Raw genomic sequence first — 21,436 nt, 5'->3', positions numbered from 1 at the left:
AGAAAGGGTGGGCAGGGAAGGGGGAAGGAAAAGGGATAGGAAATGAAAGAAAGACACTGTTCCATTGAATAACCCTTGATAGATTTATAGCTTCCTATAGACAAGAACTCGTTGGATCCCTCTTAACAGTGTAGACATCATAAATGATAGTGTCATATTGACCTTAAAGGAAACATTGTCCCTCTCCTTTTGTCTTTCATTTGGGATGAATCCATCCCCTCTATACCTTTACTACATAAAACCATCAAGCTTTGTAGAAAACAGAAGGCATAGAACTTCATGGAGGGGGAGGTGAAACACTTAGAATCTATTCTTCCCTCTGATTCTGGCTGTTAATTTTCATTTCACTGCCCCCCTTACCCCTCTCCTAATGCATATGTACATTATGGTCACAGAACACTTCCCCTCCTCAGCTGAAAACCGTCTGGAATTGACGTCTTTGCTGCTCCATAAATCGGCCAGCAACTAGCACATTTGTACTGCACCACATGAAAATCCACTGATAAAGAGATTGATGGAAACCTTCATAGACTAAATTAGATCTGTTAAAATACCTATTTTTTTGTGTAACAAATGTTGACTTGTACCAAGTTATAGAAAGTGCAGAGGGCACTACTGTGTCGTTTAGATAACTAATATCAAATTTTCAGACCTCTTATATGTTCTAGACATATGGGACCCAAAGAATTTGTCATATTAAATAGGTTTTAATTTGATCTCTAAATTTCCAAAAATATGTGATTGAATTACATGTTCTTTGCTATATTCAGCTCTCAAAAAGGAGCTATGCCATGAGTAATCCAATAATCCAGGCATTCTAGGCACTGTGAGCATAGATCTCTGCCACATGTTTGCATTTCTTTATGTCTTGATTGGCACATACCAATCGAAAGAATTGAAACATTTTGATTATAATCAATTAATATGGCCCATTTCACAGTGTAGTTTATTAGAAATGATATAGGTAAATCTGGAGTCTGAAAAGAAGAACTTCAGTGAGAAAAATATAAATACACTCTGACATACTGCCTTTCATTTGTACTTATAGGGAAAAGCACTGATTCATTTTCCATGTGAAAACTTTCATTACACATTCACCAGAATCCATAAAAATAAATGCTGGTGGGAGAAAAATTCAAAACAGCATATAGTACCTTTGGAAAGGAAACAATGAATGTCTCTAAGAAAAAATTTTCAGATTCTAAGGAAGAATTTCAGGGATCTTTAGTTAAGTGACAAGAGAATTGACCAAGAGCATTTGAAATTCAACATGACTGCAGGTGTCCAAGATTATAACTAAAATCAGGAGAGATGCCTTCTTCAGTTCTACTAACAACCAAATAAATCCATGTACACCTCCCTTGGAAACAAACATACGTTCCTGATAAATGACCAACTCCAGAAATTCATTCTTGCCAGCATCTGTGAGAAATGAAAGATACAATAAGAACAAAAAAAAAAAAAAAGGAAGAGCAAATCTAAATTAAGGACAAGTTGTTTTGTTTTGTTTTGTTTCCTTTTTCTGGAAACTGTAAGTGGATTTCAGTTCATATCTTGGAAAACAAAGCAAACTAAAACAAATTACTGAAGGCAAAACCTACTCAACTGTATCCTTTGAAAAGATTTTCAAACTTTGATGGAGATTTTTATGAAGGACAGAGTCCATTATTTTGCCAAATGATATGGACAAGGTACAGTAAACTACCCCCAGGCAATTGTTTACATATGCAAGTATTTCTAGGAATCCTGAAAGAAATTATTGATTAAAAACTTGTTATTTAGTCTGACTATATGTAACCATGGTTTAAAAGTTCCAAGAATGGGCAAAATGATTTTTTTTCTGACTTCTGATGGCAGGGCTTATGGTGTTGCATTAGAATGAATTTCCCAACCCTTATCCAAATTTATTCTTTGCATTGCTTTGAGTGCTTATCATGGTTTCATGGAGCTGAGAGCGTTTCTTCTCAAGCCAAATGAGTATTTATGATTCATGAAGACAAGATCGTTTATGCTAAAGAAAATAAGGTCTTTGTGTACTTATGTGCCTCCTTAGGGTGTCGTTGCTGATACTTCTCCCCAGACAGTGGCACCTTCATCCCAGGACACCAGTGGTCAGCAGCAACAGATAGCAGTGGACACATCCAACGAACATGCACCTGCATATTCTTACCAACAGTCGAAGTAAGTTTGGGGTATTATAAGCTCTGCCCTTCTAAGATCAAACATCTCAAAATCACCCTTTTAAGGTGTATCCATTAGTTTGGGTTGTAAACACACCACCCCAAATTTAGTGACAAACATTGTTTAGCTCGCTGCTAAGTGAGCCTGTTTGGGCTGACCTTGGATGACTGTTTCTTCTGACCTTGGCTGGACCTAGAGTCTGGGTCAGTGGCTGAACAGCCACATAACTCTGTTTCAGGGTAGGGGCTGGTTGTTGGTTGGGTGATAGAACTGAATAGGCCACATGTTTTTGATCATTCTGAGAGCTAATTGAAGGGAAGTCTCAGAATTTCCAAGACAGCAACAAAGGAAGTCTAAAGAGATCAAGCATTCTTAATTCTGTTTGTGACTCCTGGGGTATTGTTGCATAGGACAAAACAAGTCATGGCCAAACAGAATCAATGTAGGTGTTCACTGTGAGAGGGAAGCATTGCATTAATTTTCACCAAAGGCACATACTTATCCAAAGAATTGGAACATTCTGATGATGATAAAATAATGAGGCAATTTGACAGTTCAGTGTATTAGAAACAGTCTAGTTGAAAACTGAAAAAATTTCCAGTATTCACCTATGAAACTTCATAGAGAAATTCCATTTTATTGTTGAATGAAAACAAGTGACACTTCTCTTGCAGAGTTGCTTTGAACACCCAGTTAAATGTTTGTGGAAAAAAAAAAAAGGATACCATAAAATACAAATCATAGAAAATAGGTTCCTACTTAGGAGTTAAGGGGCAAAGAAAAAAACATCAAGTAGACAGAATTACTCTTGAAAGTTCTTAAGCCACTCATAAAATAAATTGCCTTTGTGTTGAGTAAATATACAGACTAAAATTTGAGAGCTTTTTGTTGAAACCAAAGGAATTAACAATAGTAAAGTCTACACACAGGTAACTTGACGTGCAAAGTGCTCCACTTTGTACATTACAATCAAACCCCTGGTGAACAGAGAATTCCCAGATGATCCTCTCAATAGTTTGGCTCTATTTCTTGGTCATTTTACTTGTTAATAAAAAAAAAAATATTTGACACTTGTTAGCACAGTAGGAAGGTTTTATTTATAATTATCACAGTGTGTCAAGATTGTCACAAAAGAGAAGAGAGATTGGGCCCAACTCAAAATAGATCACAGGCAGGTGGAGATTTATAGCCAATCAACAGAGGGAAGGGATGAGTGAATGGAAAATTATTAAAAGGAGACAGCAGGAGTGGGGAATTACTACTAAACCAATTTAATCAGATTCTTACTGAAAGAAAATCAAAGATGGATTAATCAAAGATGCCACATGAGAAAATTGATCAGATATTAAGGACGATTCCATGTCAAGGATAGGAAATTCTGGCTACACTGACATAATAAATAAACTGACATAAACAAACATAAACATTAAAAATGTAATAGAAACATTAAAAAATAAACTGATATAAAGAAGGGAAACAAGGGTTTCTATGACCTAGAACTTTCCTACTAGCAGCTAAATAATTTCTGGATCAATGGAAATAATGCTTTCATTCATCAAGTCAGCAGTTTTTTTTTTTTTGAGCACCTATTATGTGACAGTATTCTAAGTGCTAAAAAACTATCAATGAAAAAAGCAGATTTCTTCCCTCCTCTCCTGGAGTTTATTTTCCACTTATAATCAATAGATCAATCAAAAAACAATTTTAAAAAAGACGGAATTACAAAGCAGATCATTCAAATATTCCAGGGGATATAAAATGATGAGGTCAACTCCCAGGATTTAGTATTGGAGAAGACCTCTCATATAGGCCTGGGTTCTGAAAGACAATTGGAAGCAAATCTTGGGGAAATTTGGAAACAAGGCATTTTAAGGAGAGGAAATAGGCCATTTGTAGGCCCTTGGTGGGAACATGAGGCTGATGTGTTGCAGACTAGAGGCAACCGTTCCAGGGCCAGAGCCAAGTTCATGCATGATAACAGCATCATAACCAGTTATACCAGTAGACATGGTCTGTCCTCAGGATTTACAATCCAGGCTGGGATTTAGTTCTCCATGTTCAGAAAATATGCATTCTATATGGAAGAAAATGAACATGACTCTCTTTTAAAGCGCTATAGTAATAGGAGAATGCACTTCATATTTCCTGGCTTGGTATGCCTTGGTGGTGGTTATGGCAACTGGAACTGAATCTTGGAGGCAGGAGCAACATTTTAGACGGTGTAACAGTTTGATCAAAGTCCAAGGGTGGGAAGGGAGCTCAGAATGCTTCTTCAAGAAGTGGAGGTAGAGTAATAGAATTGTGTACAAAAGCTGATTAGATCTAGATGGTTATATCAGGTGCCACACTGAATTGCTTGAATGGCATTACCTTTGTTCTATGACTACTACTCTTTCAGCCAAAGTAGGCAATGAATTTGATAGGAAGGGAAATCAGCAGTGCTATTATTGCTATGACTTAGGAAAGAAGTAGCAAAGTTCTGAAGTGTCACCATGGTAGGTGCAATGGTGGGAAGAGGAAGGTAGAGTGGAAGATAGACTGAAAGAAGAAAAAACATAAATAAGACTTCAAAATTCAAAAGGAATCAATGAAGCTCTTCATGCCATTAACAGAAGCAGATGAGATAAAAACCCATAAGGGTGTTACTTTCTGGAGAAAGACAGGAATTTAATTATCCTTGTGATGAGTCCATTCTAATAAGCTCTACTCTTTGAAGTATTTGAGGAATTCTGAATGTTAGCACATACAACTTTCACTATTGAAACATGTGTATAAGTTTGGTTACACACCACGGTAATTTCTCTTGAGCCATGGATTTTTATGGTTGACAATGCTGAGTTTTCCAAAGATAATAAATATTCTGAAATGAAATCTCCATCCCATGTCCTCACAGTGGTAAAACTTATGAGGAGAATTTCCTTGATTGGAGGAATTAGATTCTGCACTCACGCGGGAATGTATGTGGCAGGATGTTCTACAGCTCATGCTCAGTGCTACAAAGATGAAACATTCTGGAACATGGAACATTTCAAAAATATGACATGCAAAAACCACTTTTATTGCCCTGCAGACATTTTTTAAACCTGGTAAAAATGTTCATAAATTCTGTGCATGTTCTCAACTTCCTCTTTTGGACATGATACAGTCTTAGAAGCTTTTGACTTGAAACAACAATAAAAACAAAATAGTGAATGAAATAAAAAAATATACTAAAACAAACTACATTTGGGTGTGGCAATCACTCCTGGAATTTTATAAAAGGAAGTAATTCATGAGACTCTATCCAGGTTTTATTTTTAATCAGGTTCAGTCAAGAGAATCTGACCTGGGTCATGGTAAGACAGATTCTTCAGAATCATTTGAGGAAGACACTGGTAATTAAGCTGAGCTTTTGGATCATGCAAAGTGGGTTCCTTTTCATTGGCAACCATCACTGGGAAGAGTTTGAGGGATGCAAGAGCACCCTCAGAGACACTAAGCAAGCATTTGTTAGAAAGCAGGCACAGAACAACTTACACAGCTTGCTGTGTACACTTAATAAACTCCTAGCTCTGTTCTTTAAAGTTAACTGACCAGACCTGGTATAAAAAATTCTCTCAGGTTAGATTCAACCGTATTCTAGTTATAGGACTATGTCGTCCTTATAAAAGCCACTCAGAGTCTGCTCTGTGACAATTCTGATTTGAAATCAATCCTCAAGCAGTATCCGAAAGTGAATTGTATTCTATACATTTCCCTAAATTCTTATATCCTTCCTGTTCCTAGTATAATGGAGAGTATCTCTAAAATAATTTAGCCAATCCACATTTTCTTAAATATGCCAAATCTCACAAATGGCAGCTCATTTCCAACATCATTATGCTAATTAACATGCCACTACTTTCATTAGGCAACCCATTTCTAACAATCATTATGCTAATGGAGATATGGATAGCTTAAAGTACTTGTACTACCTCTGGCCTTTTTGATTAAATGCTAGCTGACCTCTTGTGGGGTGTGAAATTCTAATTAGGGTAGCAGAGTGCCCCTGAAAAGTAGCTTAATACATCACACATACATTTAACACCAAAGCGTCTATACTAAAGATACTGTAAATTAAGTTACACCCATTGCAACCAAAGATTGCAAGAGAAAAGTTTGAGAAATATAAATGACAGGCCTATGAATTATGCAACTATATTTGTGATCTGTCCATTCCAGATTCCACTTTCCAAGCTAAACTACAGGACCACACATTTATACTTATGGTTTCTTGTTTTCTTTAAGAGAAGCTATTGATGCAAAAGGGACACTCAGCTCTTATCTCAGGAGGAAATGTACACTGTGGTTTCTTTTGGAAGTTCTATGGAAATTCTAATTTCACCCAAGATTTCTATTTGTTTATTTGATTTTGTGTTATGAAAGAAATCTTAAACTAACTAGGATCTGAAAAATATGTCTTCAAACAACTTAAATTCTATCATGCAGAACCATAAGCCCTTTGTTCTGACTCCACCTTTGTGACATCTCAGTTACTACTCAGTTATTTGGAGCTTGATTTTCCTCTTCAAAGTGAGAAGATTGGGCCATTCTCCAAAGAGCCTAAATTAGGTATCTAAATGGGAGGGGGGGGAGATTTACCACCATGCCGCAAGTCAGGGTTGGAAAGTGCTCCAAGCACTTCCTAGTCAAATTATGTTGGGATGCACTGCTTTTTAAAAAATAAAATAGCTTTTATGTGGTGCTGAGAATCAAACTCAGTGCCTCACATGTGCTAGGCAACTGTTGTACCACTGAGCTACAACCCCAGACCAAGGATACACTGCTTTAAACCAAGCCAAATGCTTTCTTTAATCAGAGCTCTCTCCAAAACTATTATAATACAGTATTAACGAGCGGGATCTTGTGACCCATGCCTGTAATCCCTACTACTTATGAGACTGAGGCAGGAGTATCTCAAGTTCTACACCAGCCTGGGCAACTTAGCAAGATCCTGTCTCAAAATAAAACTAAAAAGGATTGGGGATATAGCTCAATGGTAGAGCACTCTTAGGTTCAACCCCCAATATCGAAGACCAGAAAAATACTTCCAATACTTTATTTCCTGAAAGATTATGGTGCGTGCCCCTTTCCTCCTATGGAATTCCAAGATATTTTTTAAAAATATGTTAAATTATTTTAAAAGTTTAACAAAATTTTTAAATTGTCTATGTGTTGATTATTTTCATAGTAATATAAAGCATTGCATTGTTTTGAATTTTTTTATCCTTCTATTCTTCTTTGTGCTTTAAGTATTTGTTTAGTTTACCTGTAGATAATCCAGTATTAGGAGTTAAGTGTATAGTTTTTTTCTCCAAACCCTGGACCACAGAATACTTTTTTTAATATATATAGCATTGCATGAAGCTAGTCTATGAGAAATTTCTCTGGGAAATACTGAATCAGTGGATTTCTTAAATACTGAATTCTAGCTTTCAAAAATATGGTTTGCTATTTCCCAACTTGTAAACTATCTTTTTGTTGTTGTTGTTGTTGTTTTGTTTTTATTTTTATTTTTTGTTTTCTTTGGAGAGGGAGCTGATAAGAAGATTCAAAATGAGTCTATTCATCCTGACATTAAAAAAAATACTATTGCATTTTATTTTTATGCCTCAACTCTTCTATGGCTAATGAAACTGTGGGAACACCAAATTCCTAAAAGTGGTCAGTACAGTGATGACATGTAATTATACTTACGAGTCACACCACCTTCTGTGTTCAGTGCTTCACAGTTTGCAAATAGTTTTCAAACTCATCTTTTTCACGTGTTAATTATTCTAAGTTTCAACTTGTTTTCTTGCTATTCTCAGAGTCCAACTTAAAATGTTCTCTATACTAATGATCACAAACTTGAGAATTTAGAATGCTTCTATTTTTATAAATATGGGGCAACCCATAAATACTGTGTAAATGTACACATTCACACTTCATCTAAGGAAGAGGGAGTGGAGAGAAGTGAATTTAATTCTGTTAAACAGCAACACCTTTTTCCTTTCAACTTCGGCTAAGAACCATGAACATGTAAATTACAGCCCTTTATTTCTCCTTATTTGTTTTCATGTAGCAATGAGGACCCTTTAAGGACAAAGCAAATTATGGAAGGGTACTGTTGGAAATTATTGTATAAAGTTTAAAACATAGAAGCAGCTACAGCTTTAACATTTAACATTTATACACACACATATATTTATTATATATTCATACAGTATACACATATATATATATATATGTATGTATATATATATATACATATATATGTATATATGTGTGTGTTTGTGTGTGTGTGTGTGTGTGTGTGTGTGTGTGTGTGTATATATATATATATATATATATATATATGCTTTTTTTTTTGTACTGGGGATTTAACCTAGGGAAACTTTACCACTGAGCTACATCCCTGCCACCCACCCCCCCTGCCCTTTTTGGTTTTGTTTTTTATTTTAAGACAGGGTCTCACTAAGTTGCTGAGGCTGACCTTGAACTTGCAATCCTTCTGTCTCAGCCTCCTGAGTCAAGTGGAGTCATTGGGATTACAGACATGTGCCACCATGCTCAGCTTAACTCATAAAAACTGATGCTTCTGAGATCAGTGCCTATTGAGGACTTGAGCAGGGAGGGTCTTTTGTGCCACCACTGAGTAAGACAACTTACTGAGTTGAGCTGCTCAGCATAGAGATTTAGGTGTTTTAGGCTTTTTCTCTTTATTATATAGTGGAAAATGGGAATGGAAATAAAGAAGAGACCAAAACACAAAACCAAGGAAAGAAAAATGTTGGTTCTCATAGAAAAGATAGATTTTAGAAATACATAAGAGTCAGCCTACAGTTTGCAAAGGCAGAGAAAGACAGCTAAAACATTGACCAGGGTTTTTATAGCTACTACTAATAAAATTCCCTTTATTGTTGCTATTATGAGAATTCTAATTGCATTTTTTCTTGAAGAAATCCTACTTTTTCATGTGACCCCAGGGAGAAAATGATATATCCTCAGAGACTTAAACTATTGGTTAAAAAAAATGAAATATTCACTCTATCAATTAGTTGCTTTTCTTGCATGATCTAGGAACAAATTAATTAGGTCCCTAATAGCCACAGCTGGCTCACATGATGGCTTTATGCAAATTAAGAAAAAGAGATCTTTTGAGGCCATTTTAGGCAAGATATTATCCGTTTTAAAACACTGTTGAGTGTTCACAACATTACAAAGCTCTTGACATATCATATTTCATACATTAGATTGAAGTGGGTTATGAACCCCCAATTTTACCCCAAATGCAGATTGCAGAATCACGTCGGTTACAAAAAAATAAAATAAAATAAAATAAAAAATAAAATAAAAATAAAAAAATAAAACACTGTTGAGGACATTATGTGAATTTCAATAAGGCCCATCCACTTGATTAGGGCAGATGCAGTCCTGTATCAGATTATATAGATTTGGAAGAAGACAGTTGGCTAAAACTTAGCCCTTCTCCCTTAACCATGCATCTTGTATAGTAAGCAATCTGCCTACCTGTACCTAACAACCCTTTGTGCTAAATGAAGCAAATGGGTATAAAAAATAACCTGCAGAGCTTATTGCTATAATCTGTGCCTGGAGGAAAGAGACCATCATTTAAATGTGACTTGCATGCATAGAAAGTTGTATTATTCACCTGTTTTCTGTTGCTAAATCAAATTTACTAAAGGTGGATAGTGTATAAAGAAAGGAGGTTTATTTAGCTCACAATTTTGGAGGCTGAATGTTCAAAATTGAACATTCCTATCTCTATGGCCTCTTGACAGTCCCCTTCTGGGGCCACAAGAAGGCGTCATGGTGGGAGTGTTAAAGGGATTGCATGATCAGACAAGAAGCACAAAATAGAGAAGGAAGGGGCTTGCTCTTTTGTAACACCTTGCTCCCTCAAGAACTAACTCAGGATCCCATGAGAACTTTAATCCCCACCAAAGGCACACACACAATGGCATGCAACTGGGCTCCATGTCTTCAAGGTTCCAACCTCACCTTCCACATTTCCACATTGAAGATGGAGAGTCCAAAACATGAACCTTGGGGAGAACATGTTCTGACCATATCTAGACCATAGCAGGAGTGCTGTCTCTCTGAGCCCTATTTGATGATTATTCATAATATTTATTGCGTTGGAATCCAAAGGTATTCTTGGTTTATTTACCTTGATTTTTAATGTGAACAAACTCTCTAGCTTGAACATATATTTATGTGAAATTGGCAGCATTTGACAACTTCATAGGCTAACTATGCTTTTCCAAATATCTTTCTTGACCACGTTCTTGAGCTTGATATCTTTGAACGTCCTCGCTAGAAAAGAGCACAGAAGACAGTTTTCAAAGCTGCTTTGATGTAACAGTCACTCTTATTCAATTGTTTTCACAGACCATAAACAGAACTGAAGAATGTTCATCTGAAACTTTGCCTTGAATGAAGAAACTTCATTGAACAAGAAGTTAGTTGGCTTCCAGTTTGCACAGGCGTCAATGGAAGGCTTTTTTTTTTTTATTTTAATTTTATACTTTACTCGATGAAAACAAAAAGTTTTTATGTGCTGTGCAAATGGTTCCTTTATGTGGTCTGACAGTTTATTTTTGCCATCTTTTTTCTTTTTATAATTAAAGAAAAAAAAAATCCCAAGAAGAGGGGGTTAAACATCACAGTTTTATGTTTTATCTAGAACATTTAAATTCAGAATTTACCTGAAAGTGTAGATAGATTCTTTTTTTATTTTTTTTTTCTTTAACAGAAAACCTGATGTCAAGAAGTGGGCAAACAGAATTGGAACAAATTGTCTTGCTCAGTAACTAAGCTACTTTCTCTCTTTTTCCTTTTTTGTTTAAATCTTGTGTTTTTTTATTATTTTTTTTTTTTTTTTAGAAATATGTAGGTAAGGTTTATCTTGAATCTTAATTGCCTTAATTTTAAGGACGTCAAAGGCTCTCAAGGCAAGCTGTCAACGTCTTGTTAAAAAAAAAATCAAGAAAAATGGAAATATTGTGCCAGCTTTAACTGGTACAGAAGTTTAAGACTATGAGTTTTTAGGGTGAAAAAAAACTGTATAGTTTAAAAGAAAATGTTTTTTCTTCATTTGAAGAAAATTTGTTGATAAAAGAAACCATGGCAACTGCAAGAATTGGGAAATGCTGGGACTTTTCATGAACTTTGTCTTAAGTGTTGACACAAATCATTCTAGAAGGCTAAAACATTTTATGGTAAAGTTATTCATGTTGGTTTTAAAACAACTGCATTAGAAATAATGCGTGTTTGGGGGGCAGAATGCAGATTTTTTTTATTTACAAAGCGTGATTGCTAGCAAAAGCATTAGTGCTTTTTATCTGCAGTCTTTTTTATGAGCTTTACAAAGTTTTTAGTCAGCTTTGCTTGTCACATTGCAAAACCTAGCTTAAGAGCATTAAAAAACAAAACAAAACAAAAAAAAAAACTTAAGTAGATAGGAGCTTATGGTCAAAAAGTGCAAAAAACAAAAAAAGCAATAGATAGAGAAATTGTTGACAATTTCTGTAGTCTTTCCTAGTTGTGATCAAATTCAGCCTATGGATGGCCTATTTTATACCAAAGATGAAGTGACACCCTATTACAGTCCAGAGGGTAGAGGTTGTTAATTCTGTTTTGTTTTAAAATTTTTATTTGACCTACATGGCCGGACCAGTTTTTTGTCCTTTGTTTAAACTATCTTCCACTGGTGTTTTACTTACTGCAAAAGAAAAAAAAAGTGTTTTTTTTTTTTAAGTCTTTGTTGATATTAGAAGCTTGTACCTGCTGTGTTCAACAGTTATAGCAAGGAGAGTCGTGGGTACCAATTGATAGAGCCAAGAGGCTTTATCTGATTCCTTGCTAACTCTCTTCAATAGTGAAACCTGTGCTGATGGCCACCAATAAGCCAAGACACTTGTTTAACAGGTTGGAATTTCTTTGTATGAATTTTGAACTAAAGATGCTTCCTGAACATGATCTGAAAGGTCACTTGTCAGAAAAGCTGAGTAATATTGTGTGCAATGGTGAGTGGTCTCTGAGAAGGTCTCATTTTGTAACAGTCTTCCTTCTAAATTCTAACACCTCCTGGTTTTGTCTTCTCACTTCAGTCTTTTGTCATCATCCACCATGAATAGCCACCTTGATTGTGCAATTGAGGAGGGGGGGTATCTTCTTTTTGCCTCTTTTCATATCTTGGTGATGCCGGAAAGAAAGACAAAACAGACGTTTCATTTCAGTTTAATTATCCAAGGCAAGCAGGACTAATAAGATTGAGGGTTCTCTTAATGGAATTTCTGAAAAATGCTAGTTGACAATCAAGTAATTGTATCATTTTTAATCAATAAGAACCAAAAGAATTAGGTTTGATCAATGATAAAAGCCAAAGGAGATATATGCACTTAGGACGATGCAAAAGTTTGTTTAAAATTAAATTGACTTACCTAGAAAACATCTTTGCATTTTTGATTCATCAAGTCCATGTTCAACTTATACAGTTTTACCTGAAATTAGAGACAACAGAATGGAATTTTGCTAATTGAACCAATTGCTAAAATGGCTTTGCAAATGAATCATTTTAATTAAATAGGTGAAAATCTTTTTGCAAACTAAAGAAGTCACAGGAATCTGACTTATTCCATAAAGAAGAAAGAAATACATGAAGTGCACTGTAGAAGAAAACAGGGTAGGCTTTTGAAAACTAAAAAATTCAAAACATAAATCATATTCTTGTTAGGGCAACATGAGTAAGGAGGGGGACTCATAGAAAATTGCCACTTTTTTTCACTATTTAAATGGACCTTTGTTCTCTTATTTGCCACCCCAGATATTGGAAGCTCAAACCTACAGAATGGCTCCATATCTCTGCAGTCAAACTAATAGCAAAAGTGTATCCAAGGAAATGTCACATGTGCTACAGAGAAATTCAGCTGGTCACACCCTTCCTGATGGTTTTCTGTTTCTAGAGAGAATCCTAGAATAACACATTCTTTGGTATCCTACAGCTTCCCAGGTATTGCAAGAGTGGCACTTAAGTTTTGCCTTTGAATAGTGGGTCCCCAAGTTACAGGGGGTATAAGAAAACATCTTTGGGAACTGTATTTTCTGTTCTTCCTTTTCACTCTCTGAATTCTTTGTATAAATAAGGATTATCCTAGGCATAATTCATTTGAATATGAAACCAACATGCTTTCCTTTGTTTATGTAAAGAAAAAAAAATACCAAAAAACAAATATTAATGTGATACAAAGAAAGTCTCATTTACACAATCAACAATGAGGCTAAGAGGTAGCTACCATGTGGCTGATGAATGTGCCTAGGTAACTTCCTGTTTCTATTCAAAACTGCTGCTTTATTTATACATTCAGAAACATTTTTTTCAACTATGAAATTTCAGTAATCTCAATTTTTTAAAGCTACTTCAGGCAAAAGGAAATTACCTGTCATTTTATGTGTCCATGTGTGTTTTGTGTTTAGATTGTTTATGTCATGCCATTCTATAAAATTTCAAACCAAAAAGAAGAAAAAAGCAAAGTTCAAATTTGCCCCCTTTTCCTGTCATCTTACCTAAGAACTGTTTCCAAGTGTCCAGTTTGGGGTTGGGGGTGGCGCATCCACAGGTAAGCAGTGCTACTCTAAGTGAAAAAGAAAGAAAACCAAAATATGTGTTCAATATATGTGGGCATCAGCATTCTGATCTAATCCACCGTATATAGTGTGGTGATTTTAGTACTATTTAAGACTATAACCTTTTTTAAAGTTGAAGTTGATTTTCCAAGTATTCTGATTCACCAGATTTTTAAGTATTTATTGAAATATCTAAAATTGGTTCTTTATGACTGCAATTGCCAAGACTTAGCCTACCCATTAGGAAACAAACTAAAGCCACAATCCATGTAAGACAAACACTGTCTCATCTAAACTCAGTTACTAGGTCAGTGGGAGAATGGGTTTATTCTAATGAAAAGGTGTTGTCAGGAGAAGCAATGTATGTAGTAACTGGACATTCACAGGGCATGGCCATTGTCTTCTAAGGACAATTAATGTAGCCCAAGAGAACTAAAGTCACAGGAGCAGGTGATGAATACTGCTTGTCATAAATGCTGACATATTTTGAATATTAACAAATCACAAAATATTTGAAAGAAAAAAAATCCTCCACCTGATTTCAATTTGGCTAGAATTAGTTTGTTTTCTTGGAAAATTTCAACGCTTTAGAATATTGTCTCCACATTTCGCTTAAATTAATTCTTGTGACTGTTAACAGACCTGCCACCTTTGAAAGCATATGACTCACTTCCACCCCTTGTAATGCAAAACTACTTGGTTTTAAAAGCATGTGCATTGGAAATGCAAGACCGAGAGCTGAAAAAAGCTGATGGAGCAAACAGTTTGCATTATTTCCCTATGCCAACAAAATACATCATGGGCCTCATTGCCAAACTGCTTTAAAATCACTTTTAGATCATGTATGACCAAAAACGGACTTCATTTTGTTCTTCCACCCCAGAAATTTTATTTGAAAAATAATCAGGGTGTCTATTATATACCTAATTACTTTTGCACTGGCCTAAAATCCCCATTGGTGGAAAAGGAAATTTTATTGGGATAGGACCTTGAGAATTTCTTCATGATTATAAAAAAGTTTCAACAGGCTCTCCAGAAACAGTTATGATGTTAGTAGACTAAAAATGCATTTGACAAATTGGTCTCCTTTTTAATTTGAGTGCATGAACCACTTATCAGAGGAGCAGATAAGCAGATAAAATTTCTTAAGTGTGTTTTAGTGATCAATGTTTTTTATATGATTTCAAATCAAGCAAGGGGCAATATTTATATACATGTATAATAACATTCAGTGCATTTGAGGAATCACACGTTGTAATACAGTGTTAACACATCATAGAATATTTTTATTTTGACTATAGTGGAGAGGAAAGGATGAGACTTTGTTTTTTTGTGTTATGTGGCTGGCATACTTCAAAATTTTGAGTCCAGTGGAACTGACAAGCTTCTCACTTCAATCTGAGGGATTGACAGAATTTAAACAAGGCTCACTGATTGTGTACACTATACTCTCCCTGTGGCAAAGCGATAATGGGATTTCATTAACCAATCAATTTGCTTTACAAATGACATCCACTGTGGGGTGGCATTGGAAGACAGTTGGGTCTGACTCAAGGTTAACATTTCCTACCAAAACTTTTTAAAATATAAAATCGGTCCTTTAATCCAAATGTTATTGGGCATGACTATTAGTTGTGCGAGTTGCATATGGAGTTCAGGAAAATAGGAAAACTAAATACCAAGTCCCTATGTGGTCCCAAAGACCTTTTCTGATGTGGGAGAGGAGAGTTCACCCCAGATTACTGATTTCTTTTATTTTAGTTTTATATCCCAACATGGAGATGTTCACTATCACAAAAAAGGGATGGATGACTTCTCAAATATTCGCTTCTATGTGTTTCTGGGAGGGAAAATACTTTAATGGATCAAGAAATAGTTCTTCTATTCAGGAAGCTTTCAAGCCAAAACTCTGGTGGGATGGAGTTTGGTGCCTGCAGGAAGAATCACAAGGCTACTGGGTCACACTTGAGCTTTTCCTAATACTGCCCCAATTTCTGCGTTTTGCAAAAATACAATCACTCTCAATTTTTGAAGGGCTAATTATCTACTTTGTAGCTGTGTTTTGTCTTTTCTTCTCAAGGATTAGGCCTTGGGCTCTGTTTCCTTTCATTATTATTTCACCCTGAGGGTGGAGAAAAGAAACAATTGGAAATAAAATTCAGATCAGTCTACTTTATTTCTTCTTAAATTTTGTTTTATGGAAGGTGTTTGCAAGAAATCATTGGCAAAATTAATGTGCGTGCATTACATACCATGGATTTTGAGAATTCATAATGTTCTTTTTCCATTTACCACAAACAATTGAGAGTTGGCTGTATTCTTGCAGAATAAAAATGAAAAAAAAAAAAAAAACCGTGGTAAAGAATTTGGCTTCCCTCAAAAGAAGCTTGTTTGGGTTTCATTTACTCTACTGAAATTTAAGCCAATAGAAAAGATCAACACAATTTCTGTTATGATAATATAAGAGTAACTCTTGGTTAAATGTGCACTCTTATTCCTACTTTAATTCTTTGACCAAAAAGAAAGGGGGAAAAAAAAAGAAAGAAATTGCATATGTTTTTTTAACTTGGCATTACTATATCAAGGCTGAATGACTTTGACACTCCAGTGGATATTTTTATGATCACCTTAAAATAAGTTCAAAGTTTAACATCAGTGTTATACTTTGTCCTTAACCCCTCAGTCTTAGATGATTAAGAAAGATGCTCTGTCCTCCTCCCCAAAATGTGTTATTTCTTCATATGCAAAAAAAAAGAGTTATTCCATAACTTTTAGGAACTGTGACAATTATTTCAAAGAGATACTTGGAAAAGTTTTCTTCACTCTGGAAATAAATGTTTCCCTTTATTTAAAAGGAAGGATATAATTGGAATCTTAATTTTAAGAAAAACGTGTAAAAGTACTTGTTATGACATTCAGTTTCTAAGAAAAATAGGACACAGCTTCTTTTTAAAAACCCTTATTTCAGGCCATATTCAACATCATGGAACTTCTGAAACATCATTCAGTTTTAAACTTTATTTCAGAGCATTATTTTATTTTATTTTATTTTTTTGTACTGCTGTCTCTGACTGTCGAGGAAAGTTCTGTAATTCTGTGGTGTTTCTGGTTTTATTTTTAATTTTTTCATCTGTACCACAGTCCAATGAAATACCATTTCCCCTATTCCTTGGGCTTTCTGTAGATCAGTGGATGTTAGGTTTAAATTTCTGTTTTCTTTGATGAAGCTTTCAATAAAAAATGACAATAAAATCAATCAAGTAGGGCTGTTGTGTTTGTCTGCACTCTTCCAGAAACCAATTGTGGTGGTGTTATTGGAGGGTGGGGGGTGTGCTGGTAAGAGGGGGCTCTGTTTGTATGTCATTGGGTACATTGTTGGAATTCCTCCAGGAAAGGGTTGTCCCCTTTAACAAAAAGTGAGACTAGAGAAAGCATTCTATTCATGCAAGGGGTCGTGAGAAAAATCACTGTTTGGGGACTTCAGAGAGAGTCCAGTAGTTCTCTTAGGTCTTCCCTTACCTCTCAGCACTTCATAAGAAGAACTTATGTCAACGGGTTCAGAAACCACCCAACTCCTATCTCCAAGCCTAATATCCAGCAGCCACTTGATACATCTTATGTGAAGGCCACAAGGGATCAAGTTATATATATAGCAATAAAGAAATTTCTTTTGACACGAATTATTTGTATACCTGCAAGGATTAAACTCCCAGCTAACCCAGTTCAAAAGTGTTCATTTCCCAACCTATGGGTGACTATGGTAAGCAAATAATTATAACCAATATTTCTTTGGTCAATAATTATCCAAGCTAGCTTGGAGATCACATTCAAGGGCCAAGAAGAATTCCATGCTATAATACTCTTTTGCTGTATTGCTCAGGAATATTCTCTTATGGAAAACAAATGGAATGAATACAATTCATGATTCATTATACAGCAAAGGAAGATAAGAAATAAACTGAGAAAGCATGTGAGTATGAACAAAAATATAAAAAGAAAGACCAAGGAAGCACTGTATATTTATAATGGACTAAATAAACATGGGAAATCTGTTTTTGTTGCTGTAACAAAAAGGCATAGACTGGGTAATCTTAAATAATAGAAATTTATTATTCATAGTTTTGAATCCTGGGAAATTCAAGATTAAGCTGCCAATGTATATGTTGTTCGGTTGTGCCTTTTATGTGTCTTCAATGAGTCCCCTGAGGCCTGTTTTTTGGGGGGCACTGACTTTATCCATGAGGGTTCTACCCTCATGGCTTAATCTATCTCCCAAAGGCCCTACCTTCTAATACAATTACCTTGGGAGTTAGGTTTCTACATTAAATTTGAAGGGGCACACACATTCAGGCTTTAGCACACATTTTCCATTATAGTTTGTTTAAAACAATGGCTCTTTATGTGTTGTTTGTTGTGTGTTTAGGACTTCTAAGGAAATCATATGACCCACACCCACCACATACATAAAAATTTTGTTTCTAATTTCAAGGTATTTTGGAAGAACTTCCTGAAATGCATCCACATGTGTAAAATCCTTGGTTTCAAGATATAAAGAAGAAGAAAACTAGAGAATGAAGAAATAAACTTGATTTAGTATGCTGTCCCTTATGTATCAATCATATTTTTCTGTCCTAATATCTCTATTTTTTAATGTTTTATAATTTATTTTCTCTAAGAACTGACTGCTTGGTCAATTTTCAAGAGTTCCAATAAGTTTCATGATGCTCTTCCCTGTCTCCCCCCAACCAAGGAATACTGATGAAGATAACATGTAGCTGCTTTCTAAACAGTAAAGTGAAATCTCATGGTACTTTATCTCAGGAGATTTAAAATTTTTTTTTTCTTTGAAATTGATAAAAATGTCTCTAATTAAGCTAAAACACTGTATTTTTATTTAAATCTTTAGAAACTGAGGAAGCAGCCTCTCTCCCAGGGTTTTTCTCCAACCCTTAGTGGAAATCATAGTTACTATCATAGTAAAGTGGTTGCCGGGTGGTGCTGCCATGTTAGTCTCCTATGGATTCCAAACCCACCTCCCAGATTCTGTGTTTCCAAAGTAAATTAGCACGGTGAGAAAGGGCTGTGGAAGCAAGTTCATTATTAACTGTGCCCTCACTCTGCCAGGCACTATTCTAGCTGCTCCCACAGACTTGAATTCACACGACCTTCACAAGGATGCTCTAAGGTAGGTAATACCTTTCAGAGGAGGCTTGGAGTGAACCCAGGGATCCATGCTTAGAAAGGGCTAGAGTGTGCTTTTAAAAACAGATTCATTTTCTCAGATCTGTAGCTTCAAAGTTTTCTTCTTTTGAAATGACTCTGGGCAATGCCAATGTGGAAGGCACCTTGGGTTAGTTTTATTTTTTAATCGCCAATATTCTTTTTTTTTTCCAAAACAGTTCACCTCACTGTGGCAGGATCCATTGTTCCCAGAGCTTAGGGGCATTGGGCATTCATTCTAATAACTGTGTCATAGAAACACAGCACAATTCACATGTTCTATCTGAGAAATAACTTGCCTTTTTCATCTTTTCTTGATTTGACCCTGTCTGATTTGTTCTGGAAGGAAAGGGCCTATCTGTCAAGGAGGCAGGCATAACTTTTCCACCAATACCTTTCTTAACAGCATTCACCCCGTGTGGATGCTCCACATACATTTTAGTAATCAGAGTAGATAAGGATCTTGTTTGCAAAAATGTCACGGTCAAGTAAGTACTGGCTTAGGACAACATTTTAGCATGAATAAGATCAGGGAATTTGTTATACAATATGTTTAGCACTTTTGTAATCCAAAGTAAATGGAAGAGCTGTCTGGTTTGAATGTAGTCATGGCTCATCAAGGTACCTGGAGGTGCTGGGGTTGTGGCTCAGTAGAAGAGTGCTCGCCTAGCACGTGTGGGCTGCTGGGTTTGATCCTCAGCACCACATAAAAATAAAATAAAGGTATTATATCCAACTACAACTAAAACAAAAAATATTTTTAAAAAAGATACTTGGAAGGTCTGCTACCCTCCTCACTGCTATTTCCTAGTTCCTCTCCTTACCAGCACTACCCTTATCCTTTTCTTAAATTATCTGGGATATTTAACTCTTTTGATAACAAAAAAGGAGTGAAATCTGTCATTCTTGGCTGGCCATAGCTCTAGTAGGAACTGTTACATATTACCACTGATCTTTCCACAATCATTCCAGGTACAGTGCTGGCCACATTTTTAACATGCTGGAAGTGGGTCTGTGGAAAGTTACATGACCCAGCCAAGTTTTCAGAGTTCAGACAGGATCTAAATTTAGGATATGCTAGCTATAAAATGCCAAAGATTTTCCTCATAATAGTGCTGGAACCACTGATATGATTTGAAGGGATACATGGCCCAAAATAACTATTCTTTTACCTGACATTTTATCCTTATAATTTTATTCTTAAAGGTAGACCACAAAGCAGGGGAAGAAGTGTTTTGGAAGCAGAGGAAAGATCTTGGATTCTAACTAGACCTACCATCTGAAAAATAGTTTTCTTTCTCCCTGAACTTTAGCTTCTGTATTTATCCAAATGCATAACTTTTATTTATCAGAGTATTTATTCTTTTTGTTACTAGGGATTGAACCCAGGGGCACTTTACCACTGAACTACATCCCTAGCCCTTTTTATGATTTTATTTTGAGACATGAACCTGGCTAAATTGCTGAGGCTGGCCTTGAAATTACAATCCTCCTGCCTCGGTCTCCTGAGTCAATGGGATTACAGTCATGGGCCACCATGTTGAGTTTAGCAGATTATTTATGAGGAAAAAAGAGGCAACACACATACCATGCACAAAAATTGTAAAGAAAATCAAATCCTAGGTGTAATTTGAACTTTTATATTCTGAAGTTTTCCATTAAAACATAAAATATTCCAACAAGGGTAGGTAACTCCTGAAAGTTAATGTCAGGATAAATTCCTAAGATGAAAGGAGGCAAGGAATTAAATGAGCCAAGGTAACAAGTAGCTATTTTGCAATGTTGCCCAGATTCCAGAGGACAAAAATGCCAGGCTTGAAATCACAGCCCCCAAGGCACTAGAACAAGAAAGCACAGAGGCTCAGCTGCTATTGGAGCTCCATTCACCCCCCACCACCACCACCCATTTGAGGGATAATCCTATATCATCATCCCATCACCATCCTTTCTGCTTTCTTGGGACTTTCAACAGGGCATCTAATTTAAAGGGAGTGCCTGATGGTAGGGGGCAGGTGGTAGCAATTCAAGATTACCTACTTATCAGCTACAAACTGGACTTGAAAACCAAGGGTAAGATCTTCAGCAGACCTCATGCATAAGGTAAGTTTATCCCAAGAAGTTTCTGGGATCATACCAATAAGCAGGTTGCATCAAAGAGGTATTTCCAAGACAAATGATCATAACTAGCAAAATGTAATGAATTCTGGCCTTTACAGGATCTGAAAAAGTATAAAGAGCATAAGAAAATGATTGTAAATGTGTGTGTGGCGGGGGGGGGGTACTTTGTCTGAGGTACTTTCTCTGTCCCTGACTGCCCTGTGATTAACTTGTCTCTTTATTTGGATCTTAACTTTACTTTTAACTTGAATATAATGATATCACAAAG

At 35.8% G+C, this 21,436-nt stretch overlaps 1 protein-coding gene across 8 annotated transcripts in view; it reads left to right on the top strand.

Moving 5' to 3' along the window:
* Positions 1–17,095, top strand: part of RBMS3 (RNA binding motif single stranded interacting protein 3) — a gene marked incomplete at its 3' end in the record, with an annotated part of 671,965 nt that extends 654,870 nt beyond the window's left edge. For 5 of the 8 annotated variants that reach the window (XM_081285615.1, XM_081285621.1, XM_081285618.1 and 2 more), the window contains 2 exons: positions 2,054–2,181; positions 10,594–17,095. In XM_081285615.1, the coding sequence (XP_081141741.1) occupies positions 2,054–2,181; positions 10,594–10,600 (135 nt within the window). Of the gene's footprint in view, positions 1–2,053; positions 2,186–10,593 lie in introns of those variants that run through there. The other 3 variants (XM_081285620.1, XM_081285616.1, XM_081285619.1) reach the window with 1 other exon arrangement.
* Between the last annotated feature and the right edge of the window lie 4,341 nt (positions 17,096–21,436).

This window comes from Spermophilus citellus (assembly GCF_964194105.1).
Source record: "Spermophilus citellus genome assembly, chromosome: 3".
NCBI lineage: Eukaryota > Metazoa > Chordata > Mammalia > Rodentia > Sciuridae > Spermophilus > Spermophilus citellus.
This window is presented reverse-complemented; position numbering and strand designations above follow the sequence as displayed.